This window comes from Tupaia chinensis, unplaced genomic scaffold, assembly GCF_000334495.1.
Source record: "Tupaia chinensis unplaced genomic scaffold, TupChi_1.0 Scaffold143906_1, whole genome shotgun sequence".
NCBI classification, from domain to species: domain Eukaryota; kingdom Metazoa; phylum Chordata; class Mammalia; order Scandentia; family Tupaiidae; genus Tupaia; species Tupaia belangeri.
In genome coordinates, this window is record NW_006203757.1 from 806,040 (window position 1) to 818,738 (window position 12,699).

At 40.8% G+C, this 12,699-nt stretch overlaps 1 protein-coding gene and 1 pseudogene across 4 annotated transcripts in view; one reads left to right on the plus strand and one right to left on the minus strand.

Moving 5' to 3' along the window:
- Positions 1-12,699, plus strand: part of CCDC66 (coiled-coil domain containing 66) — a 45,813-nt gene that overhangs the window by 11,033 nt on the left and 22,081 nt on the right. For 3 of the 4 annotated variants that reach the window (XM_006165346.2, XM_014582887.2, XM_027767064.1), the window contains 3 exons: positions 884-1,049; positions 1,782-1,885; positions 5,851-5,972. In XM_006165346.2, coding sequence (XP_006165408.1) covers positions 884-1,049; positions 1,782-1,885; positions 5,851-5,972 — 392 coding nt within the window. Of the gene's footprint in view, positions 1-883; positions 1,050-1,781; positions 1,886-5,850; positions 5,973-12,699 lie in introns of those variants that run through there. The other variant, XM_027767065.1, reaches the window with a different exon arrangement.
- Positions 10,757-12,699, minus strand: part of LOC102479292 (obg-like ATPase 1) — a 4,367-nt pseudogene continuing 2,424 nt past the window's right edge.

Below are 12,699 nucleotides of genomic sequence, written 5' to 3' on the forward strand. Positions count from 1 at the left end.
AATTAGAAGAATTTTTGAGCCAGCATATGGCCCTAAATAAAACATTTGATTTAGATGTTTTAGGGTATTTTTAAATTATTATTATAATTTAGTTGGAAATAGAGATAAAAGTTCTTGAAATCGTTTCCATTGATTTCACAGCCAAATGAGGAAAATAAGATCATTATTTTGAGGGCCAACAGGGTGCCACAAGTGGAAAATTCTACACTTGGCCTTCTCATGTGATGTGTCACAGAACATTGCATGTAGTATGAAAATAGCATATAAATTACCTTTAGTCTGTATGTAAGGTGTATGTGAGACAGATGAATTTTATGTTTAGACTTAGGTTCCATTCCCAAGATACCTCAGTATATATATACACGTATTCCTAAATCAAAAAAAAAAAAGAAATCTCGGTCCTAAAACACTATGGCGTCAAAGCATTTTGGATAAGGGACACTCTGTCTCTATCTATCTAAATGGATTGTTGTGAGTTAAGAGAAGTAGTGAACATAAGACTTTTTTTTTTTTTTTTTTGAGACGTTTTTGCTATAGGGCGCGTGCACTAGCCAGACAGACAGAGAGAGACAGAGAGATAAGAAAGCGAGAAACCACCCCCCACACACACACAGGGCGGAGGGCCACGCCACAATCCCTTCTCCTCCTTTCTCCTCTCGCAATCTTGGGCACGCACACACGCGCCCAGTCTGAGTTTAAGTCACCGGGTCCAGGACTCGAACCGTGGTCGACTACATGGGAGTCCAGTGACATAGCCATTACACTAACTGCTGGTCCCAGTGAACATAAGACTTTTAAAAACCGTGTAGCACTATACAAAGATAAGGTGTTATAATAGATGTAATTTAGCATTAATTTTAAAAATGCATTTTTTACCTCTTAGGTCAATATAATCTACATTTAAACACTATTCCTGATCAACCAAAGGATGAGAACATTATGGGATTATTCCACAAAACTGAGGCTGTTTCATCTCCCACAGATGAAAATAAACCTGTCCTAAGTAAAACTCAGGAGACATCTACGCAGTATGAGCAGAAAATTGTCATGTATGTAACTCTTCTGTGTTGTTATGGGTCATTTTGGGAATATGATTTGCTTTTCTTTGACTTACATGTGTAACTGTTACTCAGAAGACTTATTACTATTTAAAAGCTGCTTCTCCCCCCCCTCCCCTTTTCTTTTCTTTATTATTAAAAGGACAGCTTTATTGCAATTCACAAAGCAAAGGGAGCAGGCAGCTCATGCGGAAAAGAGCCTGTCTCCCCAAGGTGTTTCTCACATGACTTTTTTGTTTTAGGTTTTTGCCATAGGGCACAGGAGCTTGACAGAGAGAGGGAAAGTGAGAAGTTGCCCCCCAAGGAGGGATGACCACACCACAGTCCCTTCTTTTCCATTCTCCTCTTAGGATTTTGGGCACACATGCATGTGCACCTGGCATGATTTTTAAGCTGCCGGAGTCTGGGGCTCCCAACTGTGGCAACCATGTGGGAATCTAACACCTCAACCACCATGCTAGCTGCTGGCCCCCAAAAGTGTATTTCTTTATATTTGTGCAGTCAGTTACATAGCAGTCTGTAGTTAGATTTCTGTTGTTGGGGCCAGCAGGTATCATGGTTAGGGTGCTGGGCTCCCACGTGGTTGATTGCATTTCAAGTCCTAGACCTGGCAGCTTGCTTTCTCACTTTCCCTCTCTGATAGCTGTAGCAAGTTTAAAAATAATAATTAAATAAATAAAATAATTTTAAAAGGTTTCTTTGTGTATGTGTGTTTTGCCTTAGAGAGAATGAACGGAAACCAGCTGACATATTCAGTACCCTGGGAGAAAGGGAACATTCTAGAAGTTTGTTAGAAGCAAAAAAAGCCCAGTGGAGAAAAGAACTAGGTAGGTAATTTTTATATTTTTTATTAAAGTTTTCTTGGTTTAAAGAATATATATTGAGGATGAAGTTTATCTTTAGGATGATATTATCAGAAATCTTATTTTATAATGTTTGACATCTAGGATAGTTCTCTAAACGCGTAAGAAGTACTGTGGTGGGCCAGCAGGCGACATGGAGATTAAGAGAGCTAGATCCTACATGGCCAGTTGTACAGTTTGAGTCCCAGACATGGAAGGTTGAAATACAGGCCACACACATGTATAAACATGCCCAAAATCTCAAGAGGAGGGTGGAGGAGAAGTGATTACAATATGTCCATTTTCTCTGGGGGGTGATTTCTCACTTTATGTTTCATCTCTGTCTCTCCCAAAGAGCACATGTGCCCTACAGCAAAACACTTTAAAAAATTTAAAAAAAAAAAGTTTTATGGTGTCACCACAAAAAATTCTTCCTATCCTGTTTTGGTACTTTGTGGTGTGTACCAAAAGCATTAATGTCACCAACAGAGCCCCGGTAAGTGCAAACAAAGATTCTTAAACTTTTTTGGGGGGAAGGGGGGAAGAGGTTTTCGCTATAGGGCGCGTGGTACACTTGCCAGACAGAGAGAGACATAGAGACAGAAAGCGAGAAATCACCCCCCAGGGGGATGGTCACGCCACAGTCCCTTCTCCTCTATTCTCTTGGGATCTTGGGCACGCACGCACATGCGCCCAGCATGAGTTCTAACCCCCCGGGGGCTGGGACGTGAACTGTGGTCAACTACATGGGAGTCCAGCGACATAGCCATTACGCTAATTGCTGGTTCCCCTTAAACTTTTTTATTTCCTGAAAATCCTTTTTCATATTTTCTATTACAGAAATCCTATAGATTTAAGGGTGATTTTATTGTAAAATGTGTTTCATTTTTAAAATTTTTTAAATAATCACACATTCTAATAGATGAATCAGTATATTTGAGACAGAAACAAGCTTATTGCTTTTTGTCAGCCTGTGGACCTTATAAAAGAAAATTTTATCATTTTTGTTAAGTCGTTTCTTAAAATTACCTGTTTAATTTTTATTTATTATTATTATTTTTAGATTTGATCACAGAGAGACAGAGAAAGAGAGGGAGAGAAAGTGAGAAAGCAAGCTACCAGGTCCAGGATACAAACCATGGTCTGCCATGTGGGAATCCAGAGCTTTTATCCACTGTGCCACTTGCTGACTCCTCTGTTAAGTCTTAAAGTTTTGTTAATAGCTAAGAAATGCCCATTACTTTTTTTTGTTGTTTTTTTGAGAGCTTTTTTCCTAATAGGGGCTGATAGCTCGCCAGAGAGACAGAAAGCAAGAACTCATCCCCCAGAGGGATGGCCACACCACAGTCCCTTCTCCTCCATTCCCTCAGGATTTTGGGCATGCACGCACACATGCCTGGTGTGAGATTTAAGCTGCCAGGTCTAGGACTTGAACCATGGTTGTGTGGGAGTTCATTGACGTAACCATTACTCCATTTGCTGGTCCCAGTGTCTATTACTTCTTAAACTAGACTTAGGGTCCAGTTGTCACAGTTTTGAAAATGTGTGATGTAACAGTTGGACTGGCTATACTGAAGGCATTAGATAGGTCTTACCCTTTAATCGACTAGAAATTCCTGTGAAACAGTTAAGCCGTGCTGGGATGGGTGTTCAGAACAGATAAACAGCAGAAATATAAAGTGAAGTAATGGAAGTCAAGGTAACAAGGATGAAGAAACTAGGTAGCAATGTAAGAAAGGCTCATATATATAAATAGAACAGTTTCACCTTTAAATACTTTTCTTTCAACACAGATTTAACTTACTGAAATACACTAAATTTCTGAAATAATATGGAGCTATTTAGAAATGACTGAAATATGCCTTTATGTCCTGAAAACATTTAACGTACTATGAGCAAAGCATATCACTTATTTTTTCTTTTTGGCCATAGGGTGTGTACACTAGCCAGAAAGAGAGGGAAAGCGAGAAATCACCCCCAAGGAGGGATATCCATGCCATGATCCCTTCTCCATTCTCCTATGGGATTTTAGGCACGCACACATACACACCTGGCATGATTTTCAAACCACTGAATCCAGTATTCTAACTGCGGAGTGGGCTATGTGGGATACAGTGCCTTAACTACCATGCCACCTGCTGGCCCCCAGAGCATATTACTTTATTTTTTAAAGAGGTTTTTGCCTTACGGTGTGTGTGCTTTTTTTTTTTTTTCTTTTGGAGCACATGCGCCCGTCAGACAGACAGAGACAGAGAGACAGAAAATGAGAAATCACTCCCCAGGAGGGATGACCACGCTGCAATCCCTTCTCCATTCTCCTTTCGGGATCTTGGGCACACACGCACACGCGCCCGGCGTGAGTTTAAGCACATGGGTCCAGCACTAGAACCGCGGTCGACTATGTGGGAGTCCAGTGACATAGCCATTACGCTAACTGCTGGTCCCTTACAGTGTGTGTGCTTACGGGGGCTCTGGGGGAAGACAGTGAGAGAGGAAGTGAGAAATCACCCCCCCATAGGGGGGATGGCCATTCTGCAAATATGTTCTTTATTCTCTTCCTGTGTTTGGGGCACATAGTGCCCAAGGCCCAGGTTGAGGACTTGACCATGGTCAGCCATGTGGGAGTCCAGTGACGTAACTGCTATGCCATCTGCTAGCCCCAGAGCAAATTGCCTTTTTTTTTTTTTTTTTTTAAGAGATTTTTGCTATGGGGTACATGCATGTACTCACTGGAGAGACAGAGAAAGCGAGAAACACCCCCCTCGGGATTTTGGGCACACAATTTATACATCTCTGGGTTTTGTACTTAAACATGTAGTGAAGATTTAGAGTTTAGTTTTAATACTGTCTATTAGACCTAAGGTTTTATGTTTTTTTACTTTTCAGAAGTAATGAGAAATGACTAACATTTACTGAATATTTATGTTGTACCAGGTCCTATACTGATATAGGCACTGTTATTAACCTCATTGTATGGAAGAAGAGGTTCAGGGGCATTAACAACAGTTCCTCCACGTCGCATAGCTAAGAAGTGGTTACACTTGAATTTGCCCCAGTTTTCTCTGACTCCAGAGCTTAGGTTTTAATTCTCTAAGTTATACCTGAATGAACATTATGGGAAAATAGAACCTCAGAATAGTTAATAAAATATAAAATTAGTTATTCAGGTAACATTGCCTTACTGATGATTATGGTAAAAATATTTTTACATTGGGAACCAGCAGTTAGCGTAATGGCTGTGTCGCTGGACTCCCACGTAGTCGACCGCGGTTCGCGTCCCAGACCCAGTGGCTTAAAACTCACACCGGGTGCGTGTGCCTGCGTGCCCAGGATCCCGAGAGGAGAATGGAGGAGAAGGGATTGCAGTGTGACCATCCCCACTGGGGGGTGATTTCTCGCTTTCTGTCTCTATGTCTCTCTCTGTCTGTCTGGCGAGCACACGCGCCTATAGTGAAAAAACCTCCAAAAAAAAAAAATTTACATTCATTTGTGCTATTCTTTTTTTTTTAAGAGAGGTTTTTGCTATAGGGCACATGTGCTTGCCAGAGAGTTAGAGACAGACAGAAGGCAAGAAATCACTCCCCACGCCGCAGTCCCTTCTCCAGTCTCCTCTCGGGATTGTGGCACGCATGATGCATATGCGCCTGGTGTGAGTTTCAAGCTGCTGGTCTGGGACTTGGAACCACCGTTGACTATGTGGGAACCTAGCAGTGTAACCGTTATGCCATCTGCAGATTCCCCATTTGTGCTATTCTTAAGTTTGGTTGTGATTAAATGTTTTCTTTTATTCTGTGTCCTTTAAAATTCTCTCTGCCTTATAAATTAATCTTCCTTAAAAAATCTTTTATTAGATCTGTGTCAGAATCTACCCTTTTTAAGGTCATGATTTGTTTACATGATTCTTTTTTTACAGTTTTTGTATATTTTTTAAAAAAGGACATTATTTACAGATGAACAGGTTGCTTTAAAGAAGAAAGAAAAAGAAGCTTCTGAAAAATGGAATAATCCTTGGAAAAAATCTGAGAGTAATAACATAATTTGGGAAAAACTTCAAATTCTTGACCAATCTAGGGTAAGAATATCAAAATGAAGCATTTATGAAACATAAGATATTTTAGTTAATACTTTTTAAAATGTTACCAGTTCTTATATAAAACATATTCTTAAGTTTATTTATATCAGAAAACCTTACTTCTCTTTTTTTTTAAAGAATTATTTATTTAATTTCGTTATTATTTTTTTTTTAATTTACTAGAGAGAGAGAGAAACAGAAAGTGAGAAAACAATCCTCCAGGTCTGAGACTCAAACCGTGGTTGTCCATGTGAGAGTCTAGCACCTTAACCACCATGCCACCTGCCAACCTAGAAAAATCTTACTTTTCATATGGTATTTTGAAAGAATTATTTTTAATTTAATTATAACCTCAACTAGTCTTCTGTTTGCATTCTGTACATTATTTTACTGCATTAGTAGGGGTAAAAGTGGTTCTCAGCACCTTCTTTACAGTTCCGTAAAGGAGCTTTGCAGATTTTTACAAGTTACTTATTTCTTCTATGAGAGAGAGAGAGCCACTGGCATCCCTTTATAGGATCTTCATGCTGCAGTCCACTCTCATCCTCAGCCAGCCTGAATCATGGGTATTCCCGTGTGGGTCTAATTGTGTTAATTACAGTGCCACCATCTGTCCCTGGAATTTTCTTTTTTTTTTTTTAAGAATTATTTATTTATTGGAACCAGCAGTTAACGTAATGGCTATGTCGCTGGACTCCTGTGTAGGCAACTGTGGTGCAGGTCCCGGTCCCGGCGGCTTAAAACTCACGCTGGGTGCCTGTGCATGTGTGCCCAAGATGCCAAGAGGAGAATGGAGGAGAAGGGATTGCGGCGTGGCCATGTCCCCTGGGGGGTGATTTCTCACTTACTATCTCTCTGTCTCTCTCTGTCTTTCTGGTGAGCGCACGCACCCTATAGCGAAAACCTCTCCAAAAAAAAAAAAATTATTTATTTAATTCTATTTGTTGTTATTTCTTAATTTTACCAGATAGAGACAGAGAGAGAAAGAAAGGGAAAGCGAGGAAGCAAGCCACCAGGTTCAGGACTCAAACCACAGTTGGCCCATTCTGCTAGTTTCCTAGTCAGGTTACATTGGTCCAGGCTGATGGGCACTCATTACTTAGAGCTAGTCAGATTTTAGAGGTAAGTCCTAATTGTTAGTTCTCTGAATATTTAAACCCTTTAGTACTTCAGTCTGTTTCTCGAAGGAGTAAATCTGAGTTTTCTATTTTTAATTGCCAGTTAACTCTGTATGTTATGCTTCTTAAATTTCAGATACATTATTAACCATTTTTTGAACATATTTATTCCCTTCTTATGAACATCTACATTTTAACAAATTTATTCTGAAAATAATTCAGTAACTGAGTAGGATAATAACTGATGTAGAACTTTTCAGCACTGTGTTCTAATTAGGTAGATTTATTATATTACCCCTCCAAGTTAGATTATTTGCATGACGGTCTATCCGGATGGTTTGTCTACATCAGTTTTGTTGGGCGGATGTGCCCGTGGGAGAGAGAGTCCTAGGGAGGGAAGGTGACAAATCACCTCCTCTAGAGGAGGGCTATGCCGCAGTCTCTTCTCCTTCAGTCTCTTGGGATTTGGGGCATGCATTCACACATGCCCATTTTTTTATTTTTTGAATTAGTTTATTTAACTTCATTTATTTATTTATTTATTTTATTTGACAAGAGAGAGACAGAATGAGAAAGGGAGAGGGAAAGTGAAAGCAAGCTACCAAGTTCGGGACTTGAATCACCATTGGCCATGTGGGAGTCCAGTGCTCTCAATCACCATGCCACCCTCTGGTCCCACCTATTATTATTTTTAAGCCACCAGGTCTGGGGCTCGAACTGCTATTTATGATATGGGAATCCAGCGCCTTACCACCATACCACTTGCTAGCCCAGACTATTGATAACTTTAAAATATAAATTGCATTTTTCCATGATTAATCCCAAAAGCACTTTGACTATATTGTTTATTTTTATTGCCAATGGGGCGGGGAGTGTGTGCCTGCCTGCCAGAGAGAGAAAGAGAGAATACGAGCAATAGAGAGTGCTCCCTACAATCCTTTTTTCTCTATTTTCCTATCCCGTCAGAATTTAGGGCATGCATGCATATGCTCTTGGTTTGTTTTTTAAGCCACCAGAGTCAGGATTTGAACCATGATCAGCTATGTGGAATCTGGCTCTCTGTGTACAGAATTTAATTCGTGTGCACAGGGGCTGACCTTTGACAGACTGTTAGTCAGTTCATCTTTTTTTTTTTTTTTTTTTTTTTTGCTATAGGGTGCACTCTCTCACCAGGAAGAGAGAGAGAGAGACAGAAAGCAAGAAATCACCCCACACACACACACACCCCGGGGAGGATGGCCACACTGCAATCCCTTCTCCTTCAATCTCCTCTCAGGATCTTGGGCACTCACGCACATGTGCCTGGTGTGAGCTTAAGGCACCGAGTCCGAGACTCGAACCGCAGTTGATTACATGGGAATCCAGCAACATAGCCGTGACGCTAACTGCTGGTCCCAGTCAGTTAATCTTGATAGAAACTATTTTGGAAAAAACTGCAGTTGTGGGTAATAATTTTAAGTGCCTGACATTTAGAAGTTGATGAATGCAAGAGGTCAGCACTTGGCATGATGGTTGATGTGCTGGGTGGCTCCCACATGGCTAACCACAGTTCAAGTCCCAGACCCAGTGGCTTAAAAACCATGCCACGTGTATGTATGTAGGTGTAAGCCCAAAATCCTGAGAGGAGACAGAAGGAGAAGGGATTGCAGCACAGCCATCTCCTAGGGGTGCTTTCTCACTTTTCTCCCTTCTTCTCTCCAGCAAGTGCATGTGCACTATGGTTAAAAAAAAAAAAAGTTGTAAGCAGATACTACTAAAAGCTTCAGCTGAAACTCACTTTGCATAAAGTTGGCGAAAATCAGTTGACTTATTTTTCAACATCAGAGTTGAAGAATCTTCAATGCAAAAAATGTAAAGTATTTTTCAGCTACCAGACTTTAGGTGGAAATGTTAGCATATATTATTCCTTAATTTGCATGACTTTTTAGGTTATTTATTATCTGGGAGTAATGCATGCCTTGATTGTTATACAAATGCAGAATTTGAGGTGGCTTGGTTTTATTTAATTTTGTGTACACATATATATGTTTATTTATTTATTTATTTATTTTTGAACACTAGAAGGCACATACATTCACCAGAGGGAGTGAGAAAGTACCTCCCATTGGTGACAGTGCAATCCGTTATCCATTTCTCCATCCTGTGGGATTTGGGACATGCATACACATGCACGTGGCATATTTTTCAAGCCATTGAGGACAGCATTTGAATCACAGTTGGCCCTGTGAGATCTGGCTCTTTTAACTACTAGGCTATAGGGCTGACCCATTTGTTTGCATATTTCTTTTTTTTAAGAATTATTTTTATTTAACTTTATTTATTTTAATTTGACCAGAGAGGGACAGAATGAGAAAGAGAAAGAAAGTGAGAAGGAAAGCCACCAGGTCTGGGACTCAAATTGTGATCAGCCATATGGGAGTCCAGTGCCCTTAACCACAATGCCACCTGTCAGCTCTCAATTTGTACGTATATTCCCAATGATAACATGTTTCTTGTTGGGGTTTTTTTTGTTTTTGTTTTTGTTGTTTTTTTTCATCAAAAAGACCAATAATGAGGCCAGCAGGTGGTGGTGTGATTAAGGCACTGGATCCTACATGGCTGACTCCACAACTCCATTGTTCAAGTCACAGACCTGGCAGGTTGAAAAATATGTCAGATGCATGTGTATGCGTGCCCAAAATCGGGAGAAAAGAATGGAAGAGAAAGGGTTGTGGTGTGGCCATCCCCTTTAGGGAGTGATTTCTCACTTCCCCCACTTCCTATGAGCATGTGGAGTAGGATCTTATGTGAAAAGCAAAGCTGTTTAATGAATTTAGATTTGGAGGTACACATATTTTTATAAACTTGTACTTTTTTTAGAATTAATTAATTAAATTTTTTTTTTGAGAGTTTTTTTTTTTTTTTTTCACTATAGGGCACGTGCGCTCACCAGACAGACAGAGAGAGACATAGAGACAGAAAGCGAGAAATCACCCCCCAGTGGGGATGGTCACGCCGCAATCCCTTCTCCTCCATTCTCTTCCCGGGTTCTTGGGCACGCACGCACACGTGCCCGGCGTGAGTTTTAAGCCACCAGGTCCGGGAAGGACGCGAACCGCGGTCGACTACGTGGGAGTCCAGCGACATAGCCATTACGCTAACTGCTGGTTCCCAATTAATTAATTTTTTAAAAATTCACTACAGGGCATGCTCACCGGAGAGTCGGGAGTAGGGAGGGAGTGAGAAAGTGTGCCGCAGGTCGGGGAAAGAGAGAGAGAAAGTGAGAAAGCAAGCTACCAGGTCTGGGACTCAAACTACGGTGAGCCATGTGGGAGTCCAGTGCCTTAATCACCAAACTGCCTGGTGGCCCTAGTATATAGTATCTTAATTTCAAATAAAAAAATAACTTGTTTGTGGAAGATTCCCATTCCCCCAACTTTTTGTCTCTTTAGTTTTCAGAAATGTTTAAAAAATGCTATGCCTTTTGGAAGTTGAACTTTTATCAGAGCAATAACTAAAGTTTATTTCTTCTTTAGTCGTTGAGGTGTATTAAATTTGAAGCAGTAATATCTCCATTTTCAGCAATGCAGTTTCTGCTTGTTGTCTGTATTTTCCAGCAGCCTTGACAGTTTTCAGAACCTTTCTCTTTAAAATCATACTGTTCTTTATTTCAGCCATAATCAATTCCTTTACAGAATCTGAGTGGAAACTCCTGCAGTTGGAGGAGCCTTCATCCCTTTCTTGACGTATACACTTCATCTGAGTCTGCAGTGAAAAAGGGTTCTCTTGGGGTGCAGCAAACTCAACTTTAGGGTCTTTGGCCAAGCACTTTGTGTCATGTCCACTTCCAGTTATTTCTGTCTCTCCTCAGCACTCAGTCCTTGCAGCTTGAGATCCCAGAGCCCTCTAAAAGGAGTGACCAAAGCACCTGGGTTTAATTGTCCATCCACTGTTTAATTTTATCAACCATTTGTTTTTCTTCCTAATTCAGTCTTTTTCGGGAAGATTAACCAAGTAGACCAATGGTTTTGAAGTAAATGTTTATTCAGACTAGCAGGTAGCGTGGTGGTTAAGATGCTGGGACTCACAAATGGCTGACCGTGATTCAAGTCCCGGACCTAGTGGCTTACGTCCTCCCTCTCTCTGTCTCTAGTGAGTGCCCTGTAGGAAATTTTAAAATAATAACAAATAAGATTAAGTAAGTAATTCTTTTTAAAAAAAGTATTTATTAAAGCATTCAGTCTCTGCCATCCTAGTCATGATTAAAGCAAACAGGTTTCTTTTTATCTATAACCCAGGATCTGACTTTGCACATTATGTCATATTCAGGTTTTAGCTCCTCCTGTCACAGCCACCTCTTCTAGTTTATCTGCTATGGGCCTAATCATTTCCTCACCTTAAAGCCAATAATCTTCACACATTACTTCTGTATCTTGAATAGGATCTACACTGACTTCAACATGCGTGCTATTATCTTCCAAAGCACGTGTTAGGTAAAAGATGCCATCACAAGCACTCACATGAAATAAAAAGGCATTTCCCAGGCCTTGCACGTTGTGAGCTCCTTTCACAAACTCCAGCAGGTCCACTCCATTTAGAAAGGCAAGGATTCTGCCTGCTGGTGTGTGATTGGCAGAGAAAGACCTTTTCATCCACATGGTACTCTGTCCTCATTAGGATCAGTAGTGCAGGATGGAAGGTGTTCTACTGAAGCTGAGTACTGGTTAATATATTGAAGAAAACAGGTCTCCCAACATTTGGCAATCTGTTTTCAGTGACATTCCATGTCTTCAGATGCCTGGGGATGGTTTAATTTCCTCACTCCCTTTTTGCTGGAGCCTTGCACTTGGACAGGCAGTAATATGGAGTTCCAGTGGCAGCCAATTTTTAAGCTCAAAGTAATTTTTTTTTTAACAAATGGCTTTTAAAATATTATTTAATATTATTTATTATTATTGTTCTTCAATTTGACCAGAGAGAGAGAAAGAGAAAGTAAGCTGCTAAGTTGGGGACTCGAACAGTGGTCGGCCATGTGGGAGTCCAGCACCTTAACCACTGTGCCACCTGTGGCCCTCAAAGTGATTTTTAAAGATTATTTCAGCCCTTTGTTTTGCTCTCCCGGGAAGATCTAGTTCTGTTGCAGCCCAGTGTCCTGCGAGGCCTACCGCCCACACGAGTGACTTCTCTCCCTGGTAGGCAGAGGGCATGCAGGTGACTTGTGTTCAGAGTGAGGAGGCTGCTGCTGTCTCAACTTGGGAAGCGTGAACTGATGAGAGGGCTGTTCCGGATGTGGCAAAGTCACTGCGGGGTGTTCTTACCCAAAGTTGCATATTTATACACTGCTCTCAGAGCAAATAAAATGAACCAGAAGCAGGCATCTGTAGTGGGCCGTTAGAAAAGATCCTGTTTTCAGTTCCGATTTACCAGTTACTGCCACTTGTGCAGCATGAATATTAGTGTGACTAGTGGTTCCTAACAACAACCTGAAGCTAGCCTAAGAATTACATTAGGACCCTGGAGTGTTAGAAACTCTGTGGGGAGGTGTATAGTGGGTTTCTATCAGAGTTTACGTTCAAGGCTTTAGAATGTTCTCAAAATGGGCATTTAGAAAAGGGGGTTTATGTAGGGAA